Here is a 25,964-nt window from a genome sequence, read left to right on the forward strand (position 1 = left end):
TCAAGACTACCTCTTCTTTTTTTTTGCCTACCTGCATCCAGTCTCTTCCCGCGTTTCTGATAATGCTGGGTATCCACGTTCAGACTATTTTCTCCGAGTGCTCGGTGACATTATGTGGGCGTCTGTATACGGGGTTTTAGCGCGATGTGGAGGGCATGAGCAAAGCGCCCATGCTAGACCAGAACCAGACCTAGTTCCATATCAAGGATGCCACCGTCCCGTCCCACAAAGTCGTTCACCACACACATCAGCAGGGTTGTTGGCAGATGTTGACCACATACCGGGTGCAATGTGAGTGAGTCTTTTGGAGATGGAGCAAGGCGCCCCCCTTTTCCGCTTTCATCTTCAGCTTCGTCTCTTCAGCTGCCGGTTTATACTGCCGGCCTGCCCCTGTCCTGTCCCGCCAAGTTTTTTTTTTTTTTTGTGAGAGAGGGAGAAAGAGAGAGAGAAACGAAGATCTCGAGTCCCAAACGAGTCCAAGGCGCAATCTTGGAGCAGCAAAAAAAAAAGGAGGAGGAAAAATGGGACGATCGCCGCAACCGGTGACTACCCCATGTGCGACGCAAATTAAAGTATCCATACCAATATGTCGACACCTTGACGAGTTCGGTGTGCCTTGCATGTGGGGTGGACAGCGGCTGGCATCTTCCCTGTCCACCGGGGGAGATTTCTGATGCCATGTTTGCATGTACTACTACTGTTACTACTAATTACTACTACTTGTTTTTCTTTACTTTTACTTTGTACTGCAAAGTACTTTTAAATTCGCAAAATATGACTGAAGCCTTGGGACGATACAATGTCTGACGTGACAATGCTAAATGTTATACATGGTAGTAGTACCACGGCAGGCGCCACCTCTTTCTTTGCACGACGGGATGGTCTGATCTGGTCTGGTCTGGTCTGGTCTGGTCTGGTCTGGTTTGGTCTGTCCTTTACTCTACTGTACTGTTCTGTACTGTTCTGTTTGTTCTGTCTGGTCTGCTTGTACGACACGTGGTGCTTTCCTTGCCCTCGGTGCACGTCCACGCATTGGCCTCGAGATATAGTTTGACTGACTTGCGGTACTTACCAACCAAGCAGTATGTAGCCATCTGTCCGCCTGCTCTGTCGTTTGCTGTCTTTGGCGTGGCTGGCTGTCTGTCATCTACTCAAAATCAGACAGAGATGGTGCATGAACCCCCCAGCGTTCATCAACGGGTAGTTAATCTGAGGTTACAAATGCACAAACAAAAACCCCAGTCAGGAGAGTAGCAGCTGGCGAACTGGTTCGACCAACACCGGAACCACTGCTGCCCTCAAGGTTCGTACTAGTCAATTCTAGACCAAGACCAGCAACGACCACCTTTTTTCCCCTCCTCTTTTGGGAAAAGAAACCATGACGCGTATCGGGCTATTTTCAACGACAGTCGCATTTTTTTAGCGCTATCCCGTTCCAGTGTGGAGAGAGAGAGAGAGAGAGGAAGAGGCATTTGTCTGTTCTGTTCCGGGGACTGAATGGCACTGGCAAAAACTCTAAACTTTGGGGCTCGGTCTGATCTCGACCCTTTTTCTCACTTTTTGCCGGGATCCCATCTTGCCAATTAATCCGATACTACCACGGTAACTTATGGTCCATCCCAATCGAGATGCGATCGGGTGTTTTTTTTTTTTTTTTCCTATGGTGTGGGATTGTGGACAGACAAAAGGGTCGACCTGCAAAACACCCGCTCTCGTTTACCCGCGCTTCTTTGGTTTCTTGTGCATAATTTGCTGCCAAAGGTGTCTGTAAAAAAAAGCATGTCGCGTTCGCACATGCATGGCCAAAGTTTTAAATGTCTGGTTTGTGGCTTTACAAGTCTCGAGTCAAATAGACCATTGTTTTTTGTTTATTTGTTCCCCATCATCAAAATGACTAAAAGCTACAACCAGCCAAAGCACCTGATCGAACCATTGATGTATCAAGAAAGAGCATCATTGTCTAATCAAAGCGATTTAGGCCAAAGCTTCCATCTTTCCCTCTCGCCTTGTCCGGCACTATCCGTCCGCGCCGCTTTCGCTTCCTCGTAATGTGCTCTGCTCCTCCCCATAGCTTTTGCCGGTGTCTGACCCGACAACTTCTCCAGGTCCAAACACGCATACCTGTCAAAGTGGGAAGCCCCTGATGATATATGCTTTGCCTTCCTCGCAAGGCTGTGCCTAATTGGGACCCGAGACACTTTGTCTCTCAAGGTTTCAACTTCTTCAACCAGACTTTGACCATCTCCTGCAACCAGGCGATAGTCACTCCGCTCCAAGCCGAGGTTCCACAATCTTGACCAGTTGCCAATATCCATCACGATCAACAGCACCCGAGGAGTAGGCGGGTATCAAGGCATGCTCCCAAGATTGCCCTAGTGCTCTTCACGTCGACAGCTCCTCATCAGGCCAGCGCCCAGGATCAGGCGGGAATAGCCAAGAACATGCTCTCCAAGCTTGTCTGGGCTTTCATGACGTGAAGAGTCGTGCCACGACATCAATCAGCCCATAAGGACTCTGCATCTCGGTTCCCATTATGGTCTATCCTTTCCTGTCCTGTCCTGTCCTGTCCTGTCCTGTCCTGTCCTGTCCTGTCCTGTCCTGTCCTGTCCTGTCCTGTCCTGTCCTGTCCTGTCCCAGCTCCCCTGTGCCCCCCTGATCAATCTCGGTATCCGCCCAGCGGCCCATGATACCATTTCCCCATGCTCATCGTGCCATCGGTGGACTTTGATCCAAACAAAATCCATCAAACCCCATCAAAGGTCCTGACCGGCTCACATGTTGCGAGCAGGACACGTGAGGCGGGTCGTGAAAAGGGCCATGTCACCTTTCTATTGGACAATATGCGAGGCCCTACGCGAAGCGAAAAAAGCAGGACGTTCATTCTGCGATAACATCGCCAGTGGGTTCGGTCGACTGGCCAGTGATGCTGCCTGCTTTCCAAGACGCTGCAAAAGGTAGGTGGTTTTGGAAAGACGAGTACGGTACGAGCTTACTGGGTGATATTAGGTGGCTGAGAAGTTTGAAAAGGAAACGAATATTTGGTTTTCTGGCTTGCCACGTTGACCGCCACTGTGGCAAACTTTCCACACTTTTGGGTTTCCTTTGTTCTTTTTACTTGCACACGCCCCATCTTGACATGCAAAGGCCGCGTGCGCAGGTCGTAATCAAAAGCTGACAATGTGGATGTATGACATTGTCACTGACCAGGTTAGCTAGCTTATCCTAAGAACATGGAGCATGTGGTAATTAATTCTCTTTTTGTTGTTGCCCTTGGCATAATTGGAATGCATACGCACATGTTTGCAAACAAGAACCGAGAGAAAGAAAGAAAAAAAGCACCCAATAGTTGCACACTTGCTGCAGCCCGCACGTACATAGGTATTTTCATAGGGCGAAATCTCAGCACACCACACCATCCCACGCCACCAGGGGGACACGAAGCAGGCTAACAAGGGCAGGCCACGGGCGTAAGCCGGATGTAAACCCGGACGCCTACGTCGCACCCACGATGATCAAGATGCAAGCACGTGTCTGACATGCAGCAGCAAAAGATAAAAGAGGCAAAAGGCAAAGAGATGATCTGTTACAACAACCATCGTTTCTTGGAAGAAAGGCTTTTTTTGGTGTCTTGTCTTGTGTTTCTTGAACGTGTTTGGCGTGTGGTGCTACTCTGTAGGTAGTATGACGCACTAGGGTCCAGAAAAGGCTGCAGTCCAAAACAAATCCTTGCTTTTGATATTCAGGGGTTTTTCCGCTAGGCTTGGGTGAGGAAGTAATCGATGTGAACAAAACATTCCGAGAGGATAAAATAGACAAATCACAGGGGAAAAACACTCCGAAGGACTTTTTGGTTGACCGAACAAAAGAACGTTGCTTTGCCTCACTCACCACATGGTTTCGAGCCAATGGGTGCTTGTGTATCTGAGATTGATCTTTCCGCCGCTTCCAGGGGGGAGGCAAACGGATGCATGAGAAAAACAACATCAACCCATGGCAAAGGCGAAAAGATCTTCTAGAACTTGCCCAGTCTGGCGACCGGATAAAGACATACACATAGGCGAAGGCAACGTGACAATGAGGATAGCATGATGTTATCGACAGGCTTTGCGCAGTACATAGTAATACCAAAGTAAAATAAGTACCATAAACATAAAATAAAGAGCCAACGGCGATGCATGCAGTGCGGTGAATGCGCGGAATTCCGGACCATGGAGATGCGGAGTGGTTACGGAATCCGTACCGCTCTCTCTTTTTTAATTCGCAGGACCCCTGCAAAAAATAAAACAAAATAAGAAGCTGCAGGCTGCAGCAACTGCGCCCGCTTGGCCCATTTTCTGGCAGCGGGGATTTGCTAAGGTGGAAATGGCTGACCGAGGCTGGCAGAGCTGGGCTCTGGTCTTGGCTAACTAACGCTGGCCCTCCAAGCTAACGGACTTCGGGCACAATACCGGTTCCGGTCTAGGTAAGCTAGCGTCGACCTTGAGGTGGGTATCATCAAACGCAGAAAAGGACATAAAAACAAAATCCCGACATTCATGCGTCCACCGAAGATCTCATCAGCCCAGTCAAGGTGAACAGCCATTTGATCACTGCCCCCTGCTACGGTCGGTGAAGGGATGATGGCATTTCGAAATTCGACAAAACAAAAAAAAAAAAAAAACAGGCGAGGTAGCAATCGCTTGATCTGAGAATCTCTAATAAGAACATCAAATATATGGGGAAAAAGGGCACCCGAGATCCGTTTGCGTGTTTACGGATACGATGTACCGTAGGACGGTCCTTGGCTTGGCATCCTGGTGGTCCGGACCCCTTGGTAATAATAACGCCGAGTGGGTGCCGTTGTTCGAAGGAGGCCAATATTACCTACTATAGTTACTGTACATGCTGTACTGTACAATGACAAAACAAACAAACAACAAAAAAGGTGGTTCCCCTGTGCGGTGATGAGCGAGGCTTCGATAAGTAAAACAGGGTCCAGGCGCCACAATCAGATGCCATTTGAACGTTTTGTTGCGGCTTTGCTTCTTTGGGGATCTCGTTTAATTTACGGATTACTCCAATAGAAAGGAAGAAAGAAAAAAAAAAAAGATACAGCCACAGGACGCAAGGAACCTGGTCAGGCCAGCCCGACGCCCTACCATGTCAGGCCTTCTCAGCCCTGTAAGGCGCCCGGGCCACACACTGCGCAGTTCCATCCTCCCCCCCTTTTTTTTTCTCCCTCTCTCCCTCTCACCTCGCAAACTGGGGGTGTGTGGATCCACACAAAACTGTTGCTGCAACTGTCCTGTAGCTGGGGGCGCAAACGAGATATCTACAGCAACACTAGCGAACAAAACAGTAGCAAATCTCCGCTCGTCCGGGCTCGTCGAGATTGCAGCACCGCAACCCGTGACGTGACGTTGGACTAAGATCAGCCCTTGTTGCTCAGCAGGTAACAGTTCCGGTAGGTAATAGTAATTAGAACTAGGACAGAATAAATCATAATCGTTGATGGTCAGGACTTTTGGCTTGGGCAGCACTAGAACCGGGCCGCCAGTCACTCTTTTTTTTTTTTACCTACCCACCTACTTGGAAGTAGTAAAGGACTGTGTCGCTAGCCCGCAAGTCTAGGCCGTGGGTTGATGGTGCACGCCTTATAACATCAACCTGAAACTTGGATAGCTTGCTTCTCTTTCTCTCTCCAGGTATCTCTCCCTCTAATACCCTCAAGACCCTCAAAATTGGGTTCTCTCTAGCTGAGCTACCCAGCACTGTGTGCCTGAAAAGTCTCGACTTCAGCCGCCCGCCTCGCTTGGCCTTGCGCCGACACTACTAGATCGGCTTGCCTCGCAAGGTTCTCTGACGAGGGGGGAAAAAAAAAGAGGAAAAAAAAAAGAAAGGGGGTATCACGTATTAAGGTATCGATTAGCCTGGTCTAGCCCAGCCCGACAAAAAGACGTCTGCCAAGATCTTGACGAGAGGAGAGTAGACGCCTAGCCCAAGGCAATTCGTCAAGCTAGTGCCCATTCAGCTGTCCGCCCCCGATTTCACCGCCATCCACTTTTGTCATTTTTTATTTATTTTGTTTTCCCCCTTGTACCAGATGCGCGCGGAAATTTGCCTTTTGGAAAGCCACTCGGGGGAAGACAAAAGGCAAGGAAGGGCGTTGCTTTGCAAGTCGGCACGACGTACCCAGATCGGAGGGCGAGGCTGGCGCCGACTTTTCATCTCCGTCCTTCGCCGATTGCCCCGAGTCAAATAAAAAGGACGGAGGGAGTGCCGGTAGCCCTGCAAGCCCTGCTAGACTTGAATGAGCATCTGCCACCTATCGGTCTAGACCACTTAGATGTCTAGCGCTATGCAGCAATACTCAATTGGGACGTTAAAGTCGGTGGTCGGAGGGAAGAATGACTAGTGACAATAGCAGAAGCAGCAGCAACAAACAGCAGAGTGACTAGAACTAAAAAAGTAGAAGCAAAGAAAAAAGAGAAACAAAGAAAGAAAAAGCAAGCCGCTCGCTGCAGGGACCCCAAGTCGGTCACCACGTCAAGTGCCGGTGGCTGCTCCGTAGGTTGCTGGTTGGTAGACTTGGTACGGCAAAAGCAGGTAGGCAAGTTAGCAAGGTACAATAGGCTGGCTGTATGTGCTCACCGCGTATACTTGGCGATTTGTTGAGATGCCCAGCCCCTGGTTCCCCCCCGATCCCCATATGGTTGGTGATCTCGCGTGTCAGGACCCTGGAATGGGGGGGTCAGTCCGACTGAAAAGCAAGCGACAAAGTCGGCCGGCATTGGCTGTTTGAGGTGTTGATTGTGGACTCCACAATACCAACGACGCAAAGGCTCGTCCTTGTTGTTACTATGTAACTTGGAATGAGGAGTGTGTGTCATGACGTTAACAAACTTTTGTGCATTGGGTAATCAAATATCGATTGGGTTAGGGTAGGTTACAGTACCGGTAGACCAGACCATGAGGCAAGGCCTCCCTCCATCTTGGTAAAGTTGTTCTAGAGGCCGCCACAGATCAAGCGCCACCGCCACGCTACTACGTGGCAGCTGGCGTCAACCAAGGCAAATATCCGTAAATGCAAAAACACGGTCAGTACAGTACAGTACAATACCAATACAGTGCAGCAGTAAGGAGAAGGAGGCTTGGGAGGCTGGGGGGGAAGAGCCGGTTCTTGGCACACGCGGACAGTGTTGAAGATCTACAAGCGCCCAAGCGGATTATCCCCAAACCGTCCCATCGTAGAAGATCTCGACAGCCCGGAGGAATCTCTCCTAGTGACAATTCAAAGTTCTTTTGCTGATCGGGAACTAGCTACTGCACACTAAGTGGAAACAGACCGCAATGTACCTAGGTTAGCTACTTGTGCTGTAGGTCGTTACGTACCGGTAGATAATGGTTGACAAATGGATTGGATACCTGGGTGAAAAGAATGTGCGCAAAAATACCCTCTTTGTACGCTCGACTTGTAATTACGGACCTTTACTGTCAAATACGTGGTAGGATGGATATGCATATTCCTTGGAAAGGTTACAGGTCCCAAACTGCTGCTTCCAAGCTTCCAGATGCAAAAGCGGGTTATAGAGTTTGTCTCTGTTGCCAACCGCAATTTCCCGCCCCCAACAAGGGTCCATCCCCCCCCAAATATCTGCTCGTAACGATTTGAAGCACAGACTCCCAAGCAACGCAGCCCTAGCGGGCCAAGGCTGGTTCCTCGGAAGGCGCTTCGAAAAGAAAGCCGCTTTTGGGACCAAGAGGGATTTGCTTGGCGTGGAGCGAAACGTGGCACAACTTCCCTTCTCATGGGGCCTGACAGGACTGCACTGTACAGTATGTGATGACATGGCCAGGGGGTGATGCTCGGTTAACATCCCGGCAGAAAAACAGGCTCATATTGCAAAACAATAAAACCAAGCAAACCTGGCTTGCTGGGTAGAAATGATTATCCGTAAATTACCCAAAGTACGATATACGGTATTCTCTCGATCAGTTGATTGATCGATTGACAAGCGAAGCTTTGCGCCTGGATGCTATTTTATTAACCAAATCACAAGACGAATCGAAAATACGACCTAAAAGGCTAAAGAATACGGGGAACATGGAGGAAAATATAAGATACTATTGAAGTAAAAAAGTGGTGCTGTAGACAAGATGAACAAGGAGAGGGGTAGACTGTCCAAAGAAATCAACCAAAAACTGGACGGCATGGTGGGCTTTCTTCTCCTGCAGGCCTTGTCCCGGCTCGTTGCTCAACTTAAGCTTCGCGGGATGGACGAGGGAACAAAATGGAAGAAACTCATGTCCGCCTGACCTGTCCTGCCATTTTTTCCCCCCAATGCTAATCCTGACGTGGGCCAGGCCGGCCATTGATTGTCACCCGATGGGTAATTCACACACTGTCATTTACCCTACCTACGGTAACGAATCGATAGCTTAGGTAGGGCAAGCGAGCAAGGGACCAATGCAGATTGTAAAGATTAACGTACCTTACCCAAGCAATGTGCGGAGTACTATCAAGGTGCCTTGACCTTGCGTATGTATGTATAATACCTGTTTCTACCACCAGGCGTCCTATTCTCATCTTGACTGGTCGCGACGGTTCATTTGCTTGCACAAGACCGACCTTGTTTCTGGCATCTGATCAAATGGCAGGGGTTGCTGCCAGTCAAGCCTCGATTCAGTCGTCGACCCTGGTTGCATTGATCGAAAGTTAACTCTTTTTCACTCCCATGCACGCGCTCTCAAAGTTTAACGGGAGGTGGTCAGTGTCAACCTTGGGTGGATAGCTTCGGCCGAATTCCACCATTAAAGGACCGAGATTAGGTAGGGGCCGGCCGAGATTTGCCCTGGTTTCCCTTTACCCAGCACGCAGTATTGGCCTGTTTGCTGGGCTGAACCATAGCCTAGGCGAAATCCTGTGGCCGTGACGCCGCTTGCTTGGCAGAGCGATGGACTGGACTGGTGAGTTTTTTTTCCAAGTTGAGCCAAGTTAAGCTTTTGAATAGAGGACGGTTATGGCCAGCGATTGTTTTTTTTTATTATATACCCGGTCAACATCGGTTAGGAAACACATCATGTGGCTGTTTCGACTGCGAGTTGACGAGTGAAGATGAGAGGGGCAACTCGGGAAGAACACACAAAAAAAAAAAAACAGGCCCCAAAAATGTCACAGTGTTGACCAAAACGTGGATAGCACGGTACGGCAAACCCCATATCCCTGAGTCTTGGTCCTGGCCAAGTGCCGACGTCTCGCGTTTATTCTATTATCTCCTAAACCAGAGTGCATGCAAACGGGTTGGCTTGGGTCCGCAGCATCTGCTCGTCGCTAAAGTCAGGTCATGAAGCGACTCGAATCGAACCCCATCCAGACGAGGGGAGCGCAAAGCGGTAAGTCAAGCTATGCCGGGAAACTAGGTCGTGGTACATAAGGTACCTTGCCTAGGAACCTAACCTAGCGTGCGGGTCGGCAGGTCCTGCCTGGTTTGCAGTTCCAGACAGCATGGAGGGCGACTCGTGCGCTGCACTCTCACTGGGGCGCAAGACGACGGCTGTGCAACCCTGGTTTTCAAACTTTGTGTACCATACCGTACATACATACCTTGGAGTGTACAGTACAATTTGCCAGTTTCTGTTGGTTGTAGCGAAAATGGACCTTTGGACAGTGCTGTACGTTGTACATGGTAAGGGTCCCCTAACTCCCTCATTACCAGAGGAATCAAGACAAAACGTGACCTGACGACAAGCGACGTCCAGGCCCTGTTAAAAAGACAAAGAGAAAAAAAAAAAAAAAAAAAAAAAACGTACAGTATAGTACCGCGCAGACAAATACCGGCATAGATGCCGGAGCAAAGAAACCAAGATGAAAATGAAGACAAAATAAGATAAACTACCTACAACGGAAAAAGGCTCTGCAGTGACAAATAGTGGGGGTGCTAGGAATACCCCTAAAGCAGTTTTTTGTTTTTCGCAATTCACCCTACCCTCTTTCCACTGGCAAGATTAGATTTCAGGGCTGGCTGGCTGAGGGGGAGGGAACAGAAAAAAAAAGCCCATGTGCTGTGCGTGCGTCGATGCGTATCCATGGCTAGTCATATCGGATAAAGTCCGTCATGGGCTGGTTGGGCTGGATGGACAATAATTCAGTACATACCACATGTGTGTGTGTGTGTGTGCGTGCGCGGGAGCACGCCTGTGTCTTTTCGTGCCGCCAACTCTGCGGCAGACTGCCGGCAACTATCGCCTGGTCCGTCTTCTTGTGCAGCCCCAAAAAATATCAATGGCGGCCTCTGGGCTGTGATCATGTCGATCATGGTGATTACTCATAAGCGTATCCAGCTTACGCGACCGGGTCTTGGCGTGATATGATTGATATACCTACCTGCCTATCGTCTGCCCGCTTTGTGTACGTACCATCGGGTCCCGGCAGCCTGGTCGAACGGCGGATTTCGACAGCAGCCACCGTTAAATACAGTACCCGTAGCCCCAGCACCAGGGGGTGTTCATCTATTGTAGGGATTCATTGGGGGCTGTACGTTAGCAAAAAGCTACGTACATGATTGAGGACAAATGTGTAAGTAGGACACTTGCATCCAGAACCAACAATTTTATCTTGTCCATGGGACTGGGCTATTTTTTTTTTTTTTTTTTTTTTATCTTCACATTTTTTGTCTAGTCGACTGTCTTGTTGCTCGGCTTTGATCGCCGACTGGGCCGTACCTCCTATTACTAAAAGCGGCGACGTGACTTCCGCTGCAGACCCCGCGTTTGCGAGCGGCCAATTGGGCTCCTTGGGAATGACGAATGCCCGACGGGACGATGCTGATGCTTTCCATTCCAATATGGCTGCGGTGTGGTGCATTTCAACGGGGCGTCGACTTTCTGTCAGCCGGGTGTGAAAACCCACCATGTAGGATAAGATGATACAGACAATGCCGTATCAAGATTCTAGGATACCTTACCTAGCCACGTAGCAGATATGTGAGCAACACGAACCTGTTTCTTTTTCCTCTTTGTTTTTTTCTTCCTACCTCATCATATACCCTTTTTCTTCCTAAAATTTGCCCCCAATTCGATCATAGTCAAAGAGAGATCGAGCTATGCGCATTAGCTTGGGAATGTGACGAGTTGACGTACCCCACTTTGAAAGATGAACCATCAAAATTCTTGGGACCGGTAGGGCTGAGCGTACTTGCTCCGGGCTAGGGCTTACGAACAGCATCATTAAAGCCCAAGCCTGTCAGGCCTCTGCTTCACTGGCCAGAAACAGCGACTTGCAAATGCAAGGCTGTCCTTTGTTTACTAGGCCTGCAAGACTGAAGTTACCTTCTTTGCAAAAGTTTGTTTACCCAACCGTTTTTGTTTTCTTTTCCCTTCTTTCCTGGGCATGATGGGTAGGTCGGTATTTAATTGTGTTACCCAACTTCTGCACGCCGTCTCAGGCTAAATGCAAGGCTCTTGTGTACAAAAGGAAACCTGCCATCCGCCCATGGGTTGTGTGCTGGGATGACCCGGCGGGGAAAAAAAAAAGTCACCAGTGGTGGCAGTATGCATCGCTTCTTGTGCCTCGTTAGAACTCGTGGTAAACGCGCGGAACCCACCAAGCCGAGTCCATAGTGCGGCAGGCAGGGTGCATCGTCAGCAATATCAAGTTATAGGTACGTAAGTAGGTAGGTACCTAGGCAAAAGTACATTGCGCCTGAGTTCCATAAACTAGTTCCAGTCTAGTCTGGCCCAGACTACCTACCTAGATAGGCAGTCAGCCGCTCGTCCAACCTCGTATGTCATCAGCTGCGCAAGTCGAGCTAGTGGTCAGTGGAGGTTAGATAGGTAAGGTACCCAGGTAGGTACTCTGTACGCAGGCAGCATGCCTGTGGGTCTGAGACCCTATGGCTGTCGTATAGAGGAACCAGCTTTGCCGTAGGATGTGCTCCGTAAACCAGCCTGCTTGTTTTTGACTAGCCAAACAAAAGAAGAAAAAAACAGGGAAGGAAAAGAAAGCAAACAAAAGACCATTGTACCTATTGTACTGTACTCCGAATGTTTTGACTACTTTGGTACGCTTCCGCCGCGCAGTTTCTCAACAAATCTGGCTCAGCTTTTGTATGGCCAAGCATTCGCTGATTTGTCGATCAGAATGACGGTGGGGGGGAATATCCGCCAGGCCTCTCTCAGCTTGCAGCCAAAGCCAGTCAGCAGATGTCAGATCTACCCCGAGAGTGCAATGCAACTGCTGGATGAGTGGAGGTCTATGCATGTGTGGGTGCGGCGTGCTTTTTTGGGCTTGCTGACATGGAGGTGTTGGTGCCTTTTGTTTGGAGGGCGACACATAGCCCGCTGGAGACAGGCCATCGGAAGCGAAGCAAGCAAGTCCCAAACCACATGATGGAAAAAGGTGGTAAAAGAGGAGGAAGAATAAGACAGTACCGTCCATGATATTAACCATTACAGTAATGTAATAATATCAATGACAGTGATAATAATGTTGATAACACGCGGTCGCATGCGGCAGAGCAAAATATGCACACTTGCTTGATCGAATTGACCCTGCAGGGCCGCAGACAAGCATGGAGATCAGGCTGTAGTACAGTGGAACGGTACTGTACTTTGTTTTTCTTGTGACTGACTGGGCTGTAATTACTACAAGGTCTTTTGTGACGGACAACCGGCCTGGTCCGGTGTCTTGACAACTCCAAGCCAAGCCGACAGGGCTGGCTTGCTGGGACAAGCTGGGCAGGATAGAGCGAGGGAGACAGGGCGACGGCAATGAACTAAACCAAACCCATCGGATTCATCCAATTAATCCATCGATTGCACTCAATCCACGCCCCTGCAGATGGCTTGCTAGGGACAGCCTGGAAGTAGCAGTGGACTAACGGTTTTCACCACGCAGCCAAAGGTTCTTTGGTCTCCCCACCCCACCAGGTAATTACCAAGGGCTGATCTTCGAGAAGGAAGTCACCTCCCGGCACCAAACCGAAACGGGCATCATCCCCGCCAAAGGGGTCCTTCTGTTCCTCTTTTTTTCTCTCTCTCTTTCTACTCACTCTCAAATTTTGTTTTTTTTGTCCAATGTGGTAAATTGTTGCACCCACACCATGTTGCGCACCTACCCTTGCCATGCAAAAGCGGCCCTGTCCTGCCCTGTCCTGCCCTGCCTCGACAGTACTAATAGTACGGCCCAAGTCGTAGGGCGAACGGGAGCAGGGGATCCACCACCACAAACTGGCGGAATGAATATTATTATTGGGACAGCGGGAACGGATGGGGGTGCCACCCCTGACCGACCAAGACTCGCTCCCCTCCACGTTGATCCATGCTAATAGGCGAAAGCACCGAGTCGGGTCAGGGAGAGGAGCCCTTGTCATATCATGTCTATATTGCAGCGGCCGCGGTCAGGTACCTGAGCACCCCCGATTCGTCCGCTCGTTGTGTAGCTCCTATATACCACAAGTACACTTCCTCTCTTTTCCCACATACTACCTGTTGACCCCGGACTTGCTTTGCTGTCGTCTGGTTTTTGCTCTTTCGATTCTCTCTGGTTTCTTCTTTCCGCTGCCCTTCACACCCACCTGGGGGTACTTAGCTACAGTACCTACCTATTTACCTACCTTACCCACCCTGCTTGTCAAACCCTAAACTTCGTCTTCCTACCTCCTAACAAGACTAGTTTGGGGGATTTGTGTCATTCTACCCCCCAGGCCAAGGTGACGACACAAATCTAGGGCCATCTTTCGAGACACCAAGCGGCAAGTTGGGAACCCCGAGACGGCACAGCAAAGACAAAAGGGCAAATTAGCACCAGACAACAGGTTATTTGTCTGGCGTAATCACCACACCAGCAACATCACCACAGCACCACCAGCACCTGGCCCAGTAGGGCTGAAAAAAACAACGACGAAAGAAAAGGAAGGGAGAAAAACAAAACAAGACCAAGCCACCAACAACCAGCAACACGCCCATCCGAACACACGTGACACGGTATACTTTGAAGACTGCAGGGACTCGTCGACTGGATTTAATCTTCTGAAAGTGCACCTTGTCGGAACAAAACAAGAGACTGCCCCCCTTCATCCTTCCCTCCCTCATTTGTCTCGAACATTGTTGACTTGCTGCCTTATATTTGCATTTGCATCTGAAGCATTCATTCCCTTGCATTTCTTCTCACTGTCGACTCTACCTTGCATTCAACGGTCTTGCATTGGGATACACTGATTTCACACCTCTCGCTTTCTCCTTTTTTTTCCCACCTCTCTTCCAACGCCATCTTACAAGGCATTACCCACGCATAAACGAGTAGTAGTCTAGACCGGCTTGTCTTCATTGGTTCTTGTTGCCTTGAGGTCTAGGTCTACCTTGACGGATCGCTGCCTTGTTCATCCTCTTATTGGTCGCACTACCTTCTCTTCCCAAGGCAACCAGTTCACCATCCAAGAGCTTGTAACCTCATGCAACGGAGAGCGGCCTTGTCTCCGACAGATTGATTGATCACTCCAGGCTGTCGCCAAGCTGTCAACGCAACTCGACTTTACCTGAGGCGAGGTGGATTTGCCAATTTCTTACAATCGTCACTGCCTTCCGTCCCGTGACAGACAGGGCTGGGCCGCTGTTTGCCGCCAGTGGAACCGCGCGCTCCCTTCACCTTCTGCTGCTTACCTTAGCTAAGGAAGGTACCTAACCTACCCTACCGGGGCTACGTCCGTCCCACAACGACAACCTTCCATCATCTGGGATTCAGTGTCAGATTCGATTCGGTTCCGAAAGTCTCGATTGGACTTTTAACAACCAAGATCCGTCCGGCGGGTCGCCATTGTCGAATTCAAAAGCTTAATTCTATCTGGGTGCTAAGCCAGAGACATAATTGGGGGCGTGGGAACGAATTCAATGACGACAAGCTCGAATCAACCCGAGGGCCCGCAACAATACATTTCAAACAATAGCCGCCATCTATCTTGTCTGCACTGCTACCACAAACTCCCAGCCGTGAATCCAGCCGCTGTGAGCCAAGCCTGGTAGCGCCGTGGTGGCGAGTCGACCCATCGGGCGACTTTTTTTTTTTTCTCTCTCTTTCAGCTTTGCACAGCCCAGCCTGGTGTCCGCGACAAATATTGCGATCTCCGATTTTTTGAACCACCGACGCAGCACAGACACTTGAAACCGGCCGTGGCGGCCCCTACTCCCCTATTCCCGCCCCTCACTACACGACCCGGCCGGCCGCTATCCGCCCTAGGCTCTTGTCTCCTCCCACCTCGAAACCACAAAAACCACACGACATACACACCATGGAGATTCCATCAAGACATCGCAATGCCGCCCCTGGTGGCCTGCCCTCGATGCCTTCCATATTCATTGGCGTCAGCCCTCCGTCAAGGCCAATCGCTTTCGGGAGCACCTCAGGGAACAGCAATCGACAACCCGGCTTCTCGTTACCTTCGCCGCCACTCTCGACCTCGAATCCCATGGTAATACCAAACTCTCGTGGCGGAGGTGCCTACGACGACCCTCCACCGCCGCTGCCACCTCCGAGATTTGTGCCCATCGATGGCCCTACCGGCGACCACCCCCAATATCTCGAGCATCGCTCTCATCACGAGCCCGCAGGATCTGCAGGTTCGGGCTATTTTGGAAGTTTGAACGAAAACCTGAAACGGGATGCTCGATGGCCTTCCAAGCCGGATAGGGACGAGGGCTATGGCAGTTTGTCGTCAATGGCTTCCTCAAGGTATGTAGCACCTGCAATGCTGTCTGCACGGCTAAACATGCCTTCGTCTGACCAACGAAGGTGTTTTTTTTTTTTTGAACGGTTGTCACTAATCTTACTATTCGAGAATGCAGGTCCCAGGGTTCTCTCCCCACGCGCTTCGGCGTTCACCACGAAAAGTACCAGTTCAGGCCATCAGTCGATGCCTACGATAACGCATTATTAAATAAGCTCAGCTCAAACCGCACCCTTAATAACCGTTCGCCAACACAATCCTCCTCTCTAAACTCCCCAACGGGTGACGAACCGATGCGACACCCCACCGCACCTCCCGCGAACGACCGACTACATCTTCTCAAGCCTTTGTCTCTCCCAACACGATCAAAACAGCCTCTTATGCTGGAATCACCGAATCGTTTTACAGACACCCCCATATACTCCGCCGTTTCCCCGCGCAGCAACCCCTTCCCGGCGATCCAGGGCAATAAATCACCAAACTACGAGAGCGGTGGCGGATCTGATTTTGAAAGATCGCCAATACCCAGGCCGCGCAGGACTGATAGCTGCATCTCAGTATCTGACGATGCAGGCACTGCTTCCACTCAGGGCAGCAGCTACGAGATGACAGTGGACGATGTGGACTATGCCATGGAGGACTCGCAGCATGCCACAAAGAAGCGGAGGGCATCGTCGCCGCCTGGCGACGAACCAGCATACGGTACCGGCTTTGCGCTGCACTCTTCCAACGACCTGTTGAGGAGAAGGGAGGCCGGTGCATCACGAGGGAGTCCCACTCCCCGTCTCAGTGTTATACCTCAGGGATCGTCTACGTCGTCTAATGGGAGTCGTAGTGGGTCTTTTCTCAGTTTATCGATTGGTCCCTCGGGCATCGACAGGTTATCGCCTGGAGGAATTAGCCCTGGGGGTATGTCACCGACCGACCCATCCAGTTGCGGCTCGCCGTTCTCGATTGCAGCGTCTCCGAGATCATCGATATCGAGGAGCAACAATGGCTCATCTTCTGCGCCGCAGCCCCACCATCGAACATTGAGTGTGGAGAATAGGCTGTCACCCAGAGGCAAGCAGCTTGTGGGTGAAGGAATCATGCCAAAGGCTGCTGGCGGTGTGGCTACCAAGATGCAGGGCTTCTTGATGTGTCAATGCTGTCCGAAGAAGCCCAAAAAGTTTGACACCGAGAAGGACCTAAGGTAAGACCATGCTTTGCATTCCTCAACCGAGGAAAGACAGGTTATGCATTGTTTACCATTACGACTAACATGACTGTTTAAAATATAGGGACCACGAAGCAGAAAAGCAATACACGTGTTTATATTGCGGCAACCGTTTTAAAAACAAGAACGAGATGGAAAGACATCAAAACAGCCTGCATCTTAGGAAACACAGTTGGTCGTGTAGCGCCTTGTCTGGATGGGACCGGGCATTCCACGAGTCGACAGCGTCGCCTGGCCAAGCGGACGTTTGCGGCTACTGCGGGAAAGAGTTCTCGCGGAGCTCAGCTGACGGCGCAACGGAGGCGGACTGGGAGGAACGCATGAAGCATCTGACGGACGCACACAAGTTCAGGGAGTGCAACAGCAGTAAGAAGTTTTACCGGGCTGACCACTTCAGGCAGCATCTAAAGCACAGCCACTCTGGGACAAGCGGGAAATGGACCAACATGTTGGAGAACGCCTGTATGCTAGACGAGGAGCCGGATGTGCCTATGGATCGGCGCTGAGTGATGGCCGTCTGGAATGGAGGACGAGACGAGGATAATGGGACAAACACTCCACACATTACGCCCTCGCGGCATGTGGGATGTTGTAATATTGGCTGTGGGTCAACCCAAGCCTACTGAGTCAAAGACGTGGTACCCGCACGGAAAACGCCGTAATATACCATGGATTTTTGGGCTCCCATCACATACGGAGGGAAGCCATCATGCGACAACAACTTTGATGTCCACAGTCGATGGTTATCATGAATTTTACGAACGATTTGACGAATAGAAATGTCAAGCCAAAGTTGAATACCAGGCGGCGGTGTAATGACGACCGACGCTCAACCATGACCTAGAGAGGAACAGGCTCGTACATAATTTTTTTTTCCCTTTTTTCGTTGCCAACACCCACGTTTTTATTATCTACACAGGAGTATGGGGCCCGTCCGTACGTACCAAGATTCTCTTTGTGATTTGCGGCGCACTGGCTCATCGAATTGAGACGAATCAAAATAACGCCTTTCATCTGACGCTATTATGCAGTGAACTTGTGTAGGCACCTATGCGTTGTGGGTTATGTTGTTAATTGTTTTTGTTGTTGCTTTCTAACTAACCTTTCATCATGGACCCTCTCTTTCCACCCCCCCTCATACGGTGTACAATCAATCTTTGGTCCAGATAATCAAAGCAATTGCCCAACTTGGGCGACCGAACCAAATCTCGCTTGTGAGGGGTGATTTGGGTGGGTTATCTTGGAAGTTGGAACAGATGCTGTTTTCCATCAGTGTATTTCTTTTTCCTTCCTATCTCTTTTATTCTTCCCCCCCTCCGGATAATTATTATCGGCAGGGCCGTGCATGGGGTCACGGATCCTTCCCAAGATATCGATTCCTACTGTAGGCAGGGTCTTGTTTTAGTATTTCGGCGACTTTCCTTCTCGGTATGCGCTCGTCGTTCTTGAACCTGGGCCCCGTTCCACTTACCTACCAATGAGGATTCAAATCCTGGGAGAGGATTTGACTACGAGATGATTTTTTTTCATCTTTCTTTGTCTACTCCGGGCTGCTGTCTGTTGTTGATACCCTCCCGTTAATTCATCAACCGACTGGATGGGACGTAATGCTATTGCGGTGATGAGGGTTGAATACATACGCTCGTGGGGAGGTCTTGTGATTCGCAAGTTTTAAAGTTTTGCTTTATCCAGTCCAGTCGGTTCGCCGCGGGTGTCTGTGTGGACTGTGGAGTTGAGTGGTGTGAAGCTAGTAATGAACATACAGTACGTACCGTAAAACTCAAGTGGGATATATTAATTGCCTTACTCGATGCAGTCTGCACCTAGAACTAAGTAGGTATATGCAGTGTCTAGGTAGGTGGTACGTACCTTTTGTACCTAAGCAAAGCAAGTTATCTTGATCAAATATACTCTGTACAGTTGGCGTTGGTTATCAATCAATTCTAGGCAGACAAATAAACGGTGCCCAGCCCGCCTTGGGTGCCTATTCTGGCAATGTGCTTTGCTTGCTCAGCCCTACCTGCGTAACAATTAGTAGCCCTTCGCTAATGTGCAAGCAGCCCTGCAATTCAAAATTCCTTGGGAGCTGTCGCTAGATGGAGTCGTCCGTCTTCTTGGCAACGGTAAGGTTCAGGAGGGCAGAAGCGAGGACAGTGGTTTGCACAGTACAGTTGCGTGCTGTGCTGTCTTGTCCTGGTCCACCATGCAGCAAAGGCCCCCCCGCGGTGGATCCATTTGACTCGGGAACGGTGGAAGCAAAGCAAGCCATCGAACCCCACGTTAATCAAGGCCTCCGGCTGGCGATTCCGAAAAGAGGAAGGGGGGACAAGGGCAAAAAAAAAAAAAAGTCAGCGACGCGGGGCAGTTGGCTGGACGCGTGTGCAAGTCAAATTGTGATTATCAAAGTGAATAACCTAACCAACCTTGCCTACCACTTTATTATACCAAAAAAAGACCATCGGTACAACCCCAAGGTACCCGTTTCCTTACCTAGCCAGGCAAGACAAAAATGGCCTTGTCACGCATTAATGGCAATGAGGAACTTTATGTTGGCGGGTGAGCCCCTCTTTTCAATCATGTTTATTTATTCCTTTGGTATAAATTATTGCTTGGCTTGGCTTGATTCGTACATTGCTTGACCTCTCAGATGGATGTGTACCGTACTTTGCAACACTGCCACAATACGATCCCGTTCATTCCTTATTGTTTTGATTTGGCATTCATTGTCATGTGTGCTCTTCCTGATCCAGCTGCTTTGCAACCATGACTCCATCAACGATGCACTATTCTGATATTGACCTCTCACCCAAAAAATTAGCGTCTTTGCACTCCGCCGCGTCCAGACCCTCGAGGAGAAAAACATCACGCACATCGTGTCTGTGATCGACTACTCGCTCGAAAAGTACCAGGAACTGCGGGGCAAGTTCCAGCACATGAGCATCGACATTGACGATGTCGAGGATGCCGATCTGCTGCGCCACTTTCCCAAGCTGGTCCGCTTCATCGATGGAGCACTGCACCCGGCTGGTCATGATGATGATGATCAGGGGACCAGTGATGGAGACACAGACAAGGGTGCGCAAACCTCACCGCACGGTAGCGAGGGCGGTCAACGAGGCAACGCCGTCTACGTGCACTGCGCCATGGGAAAGTCGCGCTCCGTCACCGCCGTGTGCGCCTACCTGATGCACAAGCACCCCGCTCGCTTCGGCGCCGCAGACCGAAGCAACCCCGACCGCGAGACCGCAGCCCGCGCCGCCACCCAGGCCGCAGTTGACTGGGTCCGTCAGACGCGCGAGATCGCCGAGCCAAACGACGGCTTCATGAAGCAGTTGGCACTGTGGTGGGAGATGGGCACCCCCGCCGACGCCGACGATGCCGTCGAGAGACATCCCGTCTATCAACGTTGGCTCTACAAGCGCGAGGTCGAGGAAAGCATCAGGATCGGGCGGGCGCCAGACTGGGTGCGTTTCGAGGACGAGGAGTCGGCCAAGGAGGAGGATGCTGCTGCCACTGCCGGCCCAGACGCCCAAAGCAAAGTCGAGATGAGGTGCAAAAAGTGCCGCCGCGTGCTGACCACGCAGCGGTTCATAGTCCCGCACTCTCCCGCCCACCCGACGAGCCACAAGACGATGCCGGCCTGCCCGCACGTCTTTGTTGAGCCGCTCTCGTGGATGCGTCCGGTGTTGGAGACGGGCGAGCTCGACGGCAGGCTTACATGCCCTGGCGCCAAGTGCGGTGCGTCCATTGGGAGGTACTCTTGGCTTGGCTTCAAGTGCAGCTGCGGCGAATGGGTCTGTCCGGCCTTTTCGCTGCAAAGGAGCAAAGTTGACGAGGTGGCTGTTGCCGCCACAGCCGCCAGGGGAGCCAGATCTGGTGGTTCAGACAACGTAGAGGATCCCAGGGCAAGGCTGGGCATCCGCATGCCGCCGTCCTTGAGGGAAAATCTCTGAGGTTTGGGCCGCTATTTACAAGCTTGGCAGTCAACTGACATTCATCCGCCTCAAGGTACGTCTTCCCGGACCGTCGGCAGTATTGGCGTATGATCAGCTCGGACTGGAACATTCTGCATGCTGCAGATTGTGGATTAGTCCTTTCTCGGCATTAGGCTGCAGCCATATTGAATTTTTTTGACCCGAATTCTGGGCGCTCCAATGTAATGTCCATTGGTACGCCGATGCATCGAAACCCAAAAGGCTTTTTCTTTTCTTTTTTCTTTTTTTCTTACCAGGATTTCAGTCACCAAGGTCGTGCCGCTCAAGCACATAATGTGGTCCTCTAGGGGCGAGTCTGGGCCATGTCAGTAATGATCAAACTTATGAAGCTATTTATGATTCTCCAACGGTAAACATAGGGCGTAAATTTGGTCCTTGGGGTACCGAGAACCCTATGGTCTGGTCTTGGTTCCAGGCTGTGGATTAACCCAAATATACTAATGCTCAACCTGCCAGGAGAATAGGCAGCAATAAAAAGCACGCATGGGCGTTGTATTTTTCAGGGCAGCCTGAGCAGAAGTCAAGTTTGTCGAAATTTCAAATTCTCCCAAGGCAGTGAATAAACTGTAGTGATATAGCCGTCTGAAAAAGGACCAGGGGCAGTATGTAGAAAACCCGTGTCAAGATCTATTGGTGGAAAGTACCCGGGGAGTGCGAGAAAGCACCCCGGTATACAGTCTAAGATGTATGAAGAAAGTTTACCATCAAATCTTTAATAAAGAAGATCCGTAGTAGAGCCTCATCGCCGAGATATTATCAAAACACATAGGCCGTCGGACGCGATCAGCAGGCGCGGCATGCAAACCGACACTTTTCAACTGGAAGTTTGCATGGAAACGACATAAGAAAGAAAAATTATCACATTAACCCAGCCAAACCAACACAAGCAAGGTCTATTCTAACAACGCAAAACACAATGGGTATCTTGACAATTGCAACATTAGTAAACAGCATATGGAATCATCCCGTCTAAAAACTAACAAAAAAACGTGAAAAAGACAAAAGGCGCCAAGCCCCGCGGGCTTTCTTGCTCACGCCGCCCTTGCGGCCCTCCTCCTGGTGGTGGTGCCGGTGGCCGCAGCGGGAGCACCAATCCGTGACCTCGTCGAGGTCTTCTTTTTCTTCTCCTCCTCTCTTTTGGCATCTGCCATTGTAGCAGACACGCGTGCTGCCTCCTCCTTGGCTGCCGAAGCCGCGGCCAACTGAGCCGACGTTCTTCTGGGTGCAGCCAAGCTGCTCGGCTTTTTAACTTTGCCAGCGGCCGTGCCGGTGGGCTTTTTGATCGGTGTGGGCGGAGGCAGCCGAGAAGCAGTGCGTCTCCTGGTGACCGGGGCCGCCGTTAAAGAAGTCGCAGGAACAGGAACAGGAGCCGGAATGGCTCCGTTATCCTCATCAGCGGCGAGCTCATCTGCCGACTCCGAAGCAACATTGGGCGCAACAGCAGCAGGTGGCTCCTGGTAGCTAGCCAGGGGCGTACCCCAACGGACGCTCTTAGCACTGCCCGATTTGGTGGTCTTGGCCCTCTTGTTTGTGGCTGCCGCCTTGTCTTCGCCTTCGTCGTCGTCAGCACCAGACAGCTTTCGCTTCGCTTGCAGGTTCAGCGCATCACTGGCGTGCAGAGCCCCAGCCTTGTTACGGCGGGTGTTGGCTCGTGTCGTGGCCTGCAGTTGACGGTCATCATTGCGAACAATGGCGCTGCTTGGACTGCCCCCGAATCCACCATCGTCTATTGCTATGCTGCGAATGACGGGCAACTTGCTCAAGGCAAAGCCATTGGCCGATGGTGCCGGCGGCAAGAGATTGCGCTTGGTGCGCGTGCTGCGACGCGGCGGCTGAGCCTCTCCTGGCTGGAAATCTGGGTTCAGGATACCGTCGGATTCCGTCTCGGCGTTCTTTCGGCGACGCTTGGGCTTTGGAGGCGAGTGATCCTCCAACGATGGCGCGTGAAGGAGGCCGCTGCTGATCTCATCCTCGACAGTTTTGCGCTTCTTGGTTGGGCTTGGAGACATGTTAGGACTCTTCTCCCCCAAAGGCTGCCGCTTCGAGACGCTCTCATCACCGTCTTCAGGTTCTGATCGTCGGATGGGGGACCCTGTAGCAGATGCTCCAAGTGACCCTGACCGACGCTTGACCTTGATACTTGTGTCACCTTTCCCGGCCCTCATGCGTTCCATGAAGCTCTGGAGTTCTGCGCGATTTTGGTCGGCCTCTTTTTGGCGATGATCTGCGTTGAGGACTCGTTGAGGCTGCTCATCAACCCTGATGTCGTCTTTTGCGTTGTGTTGTACATCAACTGCCATGTCGGGAAGGTTGAGAGCGATGGTGTCGTTGATTTGTTCGTGATTAATGGCATTCGTCATGTCGTCGTCGTCGTAGTCCTCATCCAAGACTTCGCCGTCAACTTCTTGAAGGTCAGCAGGTGTGGAAGATTGACCTAAGATATCATCATCGACAGTCTTCAACGATGGACTGATAGGTGAGCTTATAGCAGGGGAATGAGTAGACGTCTCGCGAGGACGACCGAATATATCCAGATTTTTGCGGAGATCAACATCGACCATATCAAAGTTAACATCAGTGCAAACGGTGGACTCGGCCTTGGGAGTAGATGGTGAAGTCGCGGTCAGGTTGTCCTTGAGAGCATCAGACTCGGCAGCTTCCGACTCGCTGTGATTGGATTCGATATGATTGACAGTCTCATAATCAGAGAGGCCAGATTCCTTGGGGATATCAGGTGTCTCGATAAGCGGCACGACTTCAGCAGCGGGGCTAGTGTTGGCATGAACCTGCATCTGGGTCTCGACGGGAGCCTCCGAGTCGACAAAACCAGCCAGCGCATCTGTACCCAGGCAAGATGACTTATCCTTGATAATAGAGTTGTGATCGGTGGTAGCGTCCACATGAGAAACGGTCATGGGGGTAAGTTCAACAGGAGCGATTTCGTCCGCGGTCAAACAGGAAGGAGAAGACAGGGGACTATGAGCAATCTCAGAAATGGCAAGGAGGCGACTTGCAGTGAGGGACGAACGACGTCTACCACGGTGCTTCTTTGTGGGGGTTGAGCTGCGACGAGTGTCGGGCGAGGCCAGATGTGTAGGTGTCGCGTGATCGATGGCAAGTGCTGGCTTGTTGAAGATGACTGGGGAAGACTGTTGCTGGAGGCGGGCGGCGGCAATCGGAGATGCTGAGAAGCAATCCGGCGTGCGTAGCATAGCTGCGGCTCGCACAGGAGACAGACGCTTGGCAGATACAGGCGAGCCATAGCCATAGGTGGCGGAGACTCTGGGAGGTGTTACGTCTCCGTCGTTGGTGGCCTGGGAAGGACTCATAAATGTGAATCTCCATGGCGAAATTGTAGTGCGGTGGCCTGCGGAGGACAGACGGTGGATGAGAGATTTGGAAGGGGTAGTAATCTCCCGACTTGGGGACTCGGAAGGTTCTGTGCACTCGTCGACGGTGGAAAGCCTGGGAGCGCGGCGGCAGCCTCTGATGTGGCGACCGCATTCTTTGGAGGTGGACTCGTTGTTAGGGCTGGCAGCTGTGCTCCTGACATTCTCAAACTGGGCTTCTTCGTAGCGCAAGATGGGATCGCTGTTGTAGCGCCGTTTTCGAGGAATTATCGTCATGTTCTCCATATCTATGGAGCCGTGCCAGGTATGATGCTCGATAAGCTTAGGAACTGGTAGGTCCTGCTCGTGTAGCGTAACGTAGTACTGGAAGACCGAGTTGCGGGCATCTTCCAGGATCTGCAGCCCATCCGCCTTCGAGACAAAAGCCTCGAGGGATGGCAAGTTCCACAGGAGACTCTCTTCAGAATCGATCTGATGTTGGAAGAAGCTCATAGACCGGGCACGCTTTCGAGGGCCACTCTGGATCCTGGAAAGCTCGCGCTCGACGGCTATGTATTCCTGGTTGTCCGAGGGGCTCTGAGCCAGGACACCGGCTCGTTTGTAGATATCTCGGCCGCGAAAGCGAGGCAAAGCGGAGCCGAAGAGACAGTAGTCCCAAGGGCGTGGCGCAGGAAGCCGTGGGGGTGCGAGATCAAGGTTGGCTGTGATTGGGCTGTTCAGTCGCGTCAGTCAGGTCCCGCGCGATAAAAGCATGACTTGACAACCTAGCAAACAGAAAACCTACTTTATCGCGCTGGCAGTTGCAGTACCGTGGAAGAAGGTAACTTGTGGCGGTCTGACATCGGGAGTCGGGCCGTCAAAAGTGAAGACTGTGCTTGAAGAAGGTTGACGCGTAGACAGGGCCTCGGCCCCTTTCATGCTAATTGCAGTAGTCACGTCTCTTGTCGAGGCGAGATGTTGAGCCCACAATCGGCCATAGGCCTCGACGGTCGGATTTGAAGTCATCGTAGTTGCATAAGGTTTGCGAGCGAAGGGGAATCGACAGACGTGGAATGCGGAATGTGGAATGGACGCGACAGACAATTTCGGCGGACCGCGGTATGATCGAGATTCAAAACTGGAGGGGAGGATGGGAACAAATGGGCATGCAAACTTGTTGCTGCGATCTCGGAGGGAATTAATTGCACTAATGCAGAGTTCCGAGAAGAATACAGAAATTTGGTAACGCCAGAATATGCTAAAGCGCAAGGTAAGTCAAAAGTCGTGATCGTCGTAAAAATTCCAGGTGGTTTTGGAATCGCTGGGGGAAGGTCGAGGTTGCCCAGGTTGTTTTGGTTGCGAGCGCCGACGCATTCTCGTTTGATTCTCTTTGTTTACTTTCCACCGAGGCCCAAGCTGACTGACCAATAGCAAGCTTGTCCACTCAATGACAGCTCAATGTGCTCCACGTACAAAGTTTGGACCCGCCTTTTCCACCGTTTTCGCGAGGACGCGACACAGGCCACCACGGCAGCTGACACGTGATCATGCGACAGGCTTGTCTTGTCCAAGGTAGTCTACGCATTGAATTTTTTGGGACCAAGGGGTTTGTCGTGCAGCCACAGCGTTCCCCGTCCGTTGCAGCAAGCTGTGGCAACCAGACATAGTTACCTCAACCGAAAAGGACGCCCAATACAACGAAACAATCCTTGACCGAGACACTGAG

The 25,964-nt window shown here is 51.2% G+C and overlaps 8 protein-coding genes across 8 annotated transcripts; 4 read left to right on the forward strand and 4 right to left on the reverse strand.

The window, feature by feature from the left end:
- Window positions 1-79: 79 nt before the first annotated feature.
- MGG_17279 (uncharacterized protein) lies at window positions 80-680 on the reverse strand (the record flags this gene model as incomplete). Its single annotated transcript, XM_003717601.1, has 3 exons — window positions 80-122; window positions 282-395; window positions 583-680. 3 exons carry the CDS (start codon window positions 678-680, stop codon window positions 80-82), a joined length of 255 nt encoding a protein of 84 aa, XP_003717649.1.
- A 214-nt stretch (window positions 681-894) lies between these two features.
- MGG_17280 (uncharacterized protein) lies at window positions 895-2,625 on the reverse strand. The gene has a single exon (XM_003717602.1). The coding sequence runs from the start codon at window positions 2,313-2,315 to the stop codon at window positions 1,965-1,967; it is 351 nt and encodes a 116-aa protein (XP_003717650.1). The 5' UTR covers window positions 2,316-2,625; the 3' UTR covers window positions 895-1,964.
- Window positions 2,626-4,761: 2,136 nt separating this feature from the next.
- On the forward strand, window positions 4,762-5,397 carry MGG_17281 (uncharacterized protein; the record flags this gene model as incomplete). Its single annotated transcript, XM_003717603.1, has 4 exons — window positions 4,762-4,829; window positions 4,925-4,962; window positions 5,095-5,160; window positions 5,291-5,397. The coding sequence occupies 4 exons, from the start codon at window positions 4,762-4,764 to the stop codon at window positions 5,395-5,397; spliced, it is 279 nt and encodes a 92-aa protein (XP_003717651.1).
- A 1,983-nt stretch (window positions 5,398-7,380) lies between these two features.
- MGG_14821 (uncharacterized protein) lies at window positions 7,381-8,372 on the forward strand (the record flags this gene model as incomplete). The annotated part of the gene is made up of 3 exons (XM_003717604.1): window positions 7,381-7,440; window positions 7,659-7,815; window positions 8,132-8,372. 3 exons carry the CDS (start codon window positions 7,381-7,383, stop codon window positions 8,293-8,295), a joined length of 381 nt encoding a protein of 126 aa, XP_003717652.1. The 3' UTR covers window positions 8,296-8,372.
- Window positions 8,373-9,423: 1,051 nt separating this feature from the next.
- Window positions 9,424-10,932, reverse strand: MGG_17282 (uncharacterized protein; the record flags this gene model as incomplete). The annotated part of the gene is made up of 5 exons (XM_003717605.1): window positions 10,702-10,932; window positions 10,396-10,488; window positions 10,136-10,276; window positions 9,880-9,929; window positions 9,424-9,741 (listed from the first exon to the last, which is right to left on the reverse strand). The coding sequence occupies exons 1-5, from the start codon at window positions 10,889-10,891 to the stop codon at window positions 9,424-9,426; spliced, it is 792 nt and encodes a 263-aa protein (XP_003717653.1). The 5' UTR covers window positions 10,892-10,932.
- Window positions 10,933-13,298: 2,366 nt separating this feature from the next.
- MGG_09701 (uncharacterized protein) lies at window positions 13,299-18,099 on the forward strand. The gene is made up of 3 exons (XM_003717606.1): window positions 13,299-15,703; window positions 15,817-16,890; window positions 16,979-18,099. The coding sequence occupies exons 1-3, from the start codon at window positions 15,264-15,266 to the stop codon at window positions 17,418-17,420; spliced, it is 1,956 nt and encodes a 651-aa protein (XP_003717654.1). The 5' UTR covers window positions 13,299-15,263; the 3' UTR covers window positions 17,421-18,099.
- Window positions 18,100-19,269: 1,170 nt separating this feature from the next.
- MGG_09700 (tyrosine-protein phosphatase YVH1) lies at window positions 19,270-21,572 on the forward strand. The gene is made up of 2 exons (XM_003717607.1): window positions 19,270-19,470; window positions 19,733-21,572. The coding sequence occupies exons 1-2, from the start codon at window positions 19,424-19,426 to the stop codon at window positions 20,865-20,867; spliced, it is 1,182 nt and encodes a 393-aa protein (XP_003717655.1). The 5' UTR covers window positions 19,270-19,423; the 3' UTR covers window positions 20,868-21,572.
- A 179-nt stretch (window positions 21,573-21,751) lies between these two features.
- Window positions 21,752-25,551, reverse strand: MGG_09699 (uncharacterized protein). The gene is made up of 2 exons (XM_003717608.1): window positions 25,044-25,551; window positions 21,752-24,971 (listed from the first exon to the last, which is right to left on the reverse strand). Exons 1-2 carry the CDS (start codon window positions 25,262-25,264, stop codon window positions 21,941-21,943), a joined length of 3,252 nt encoding a protein of 1,083 aa, XP_003717656.1. The 5' UTR covers window positions 25,265-25,551; the 3' UTR covers window positions 21,752-21,940.
- Window positions 25,552-25,964: the final 413 nt, after the last annotated feature.

Source organism: Pyricularia oryzae, chromosome 4 (assembly GCF_000002495.2).
Source record: "Pyricularia oryzae 70-15 chromosome 4, whole genome shotgun sequence".
NCBI classification, from domain to species: Eukaryota; Fungi; Ascomycota; class Sordariomycetes; order Magnaporthales; family Pyriculariaceae; genus Pyricularia; species Pyricularia oryzae.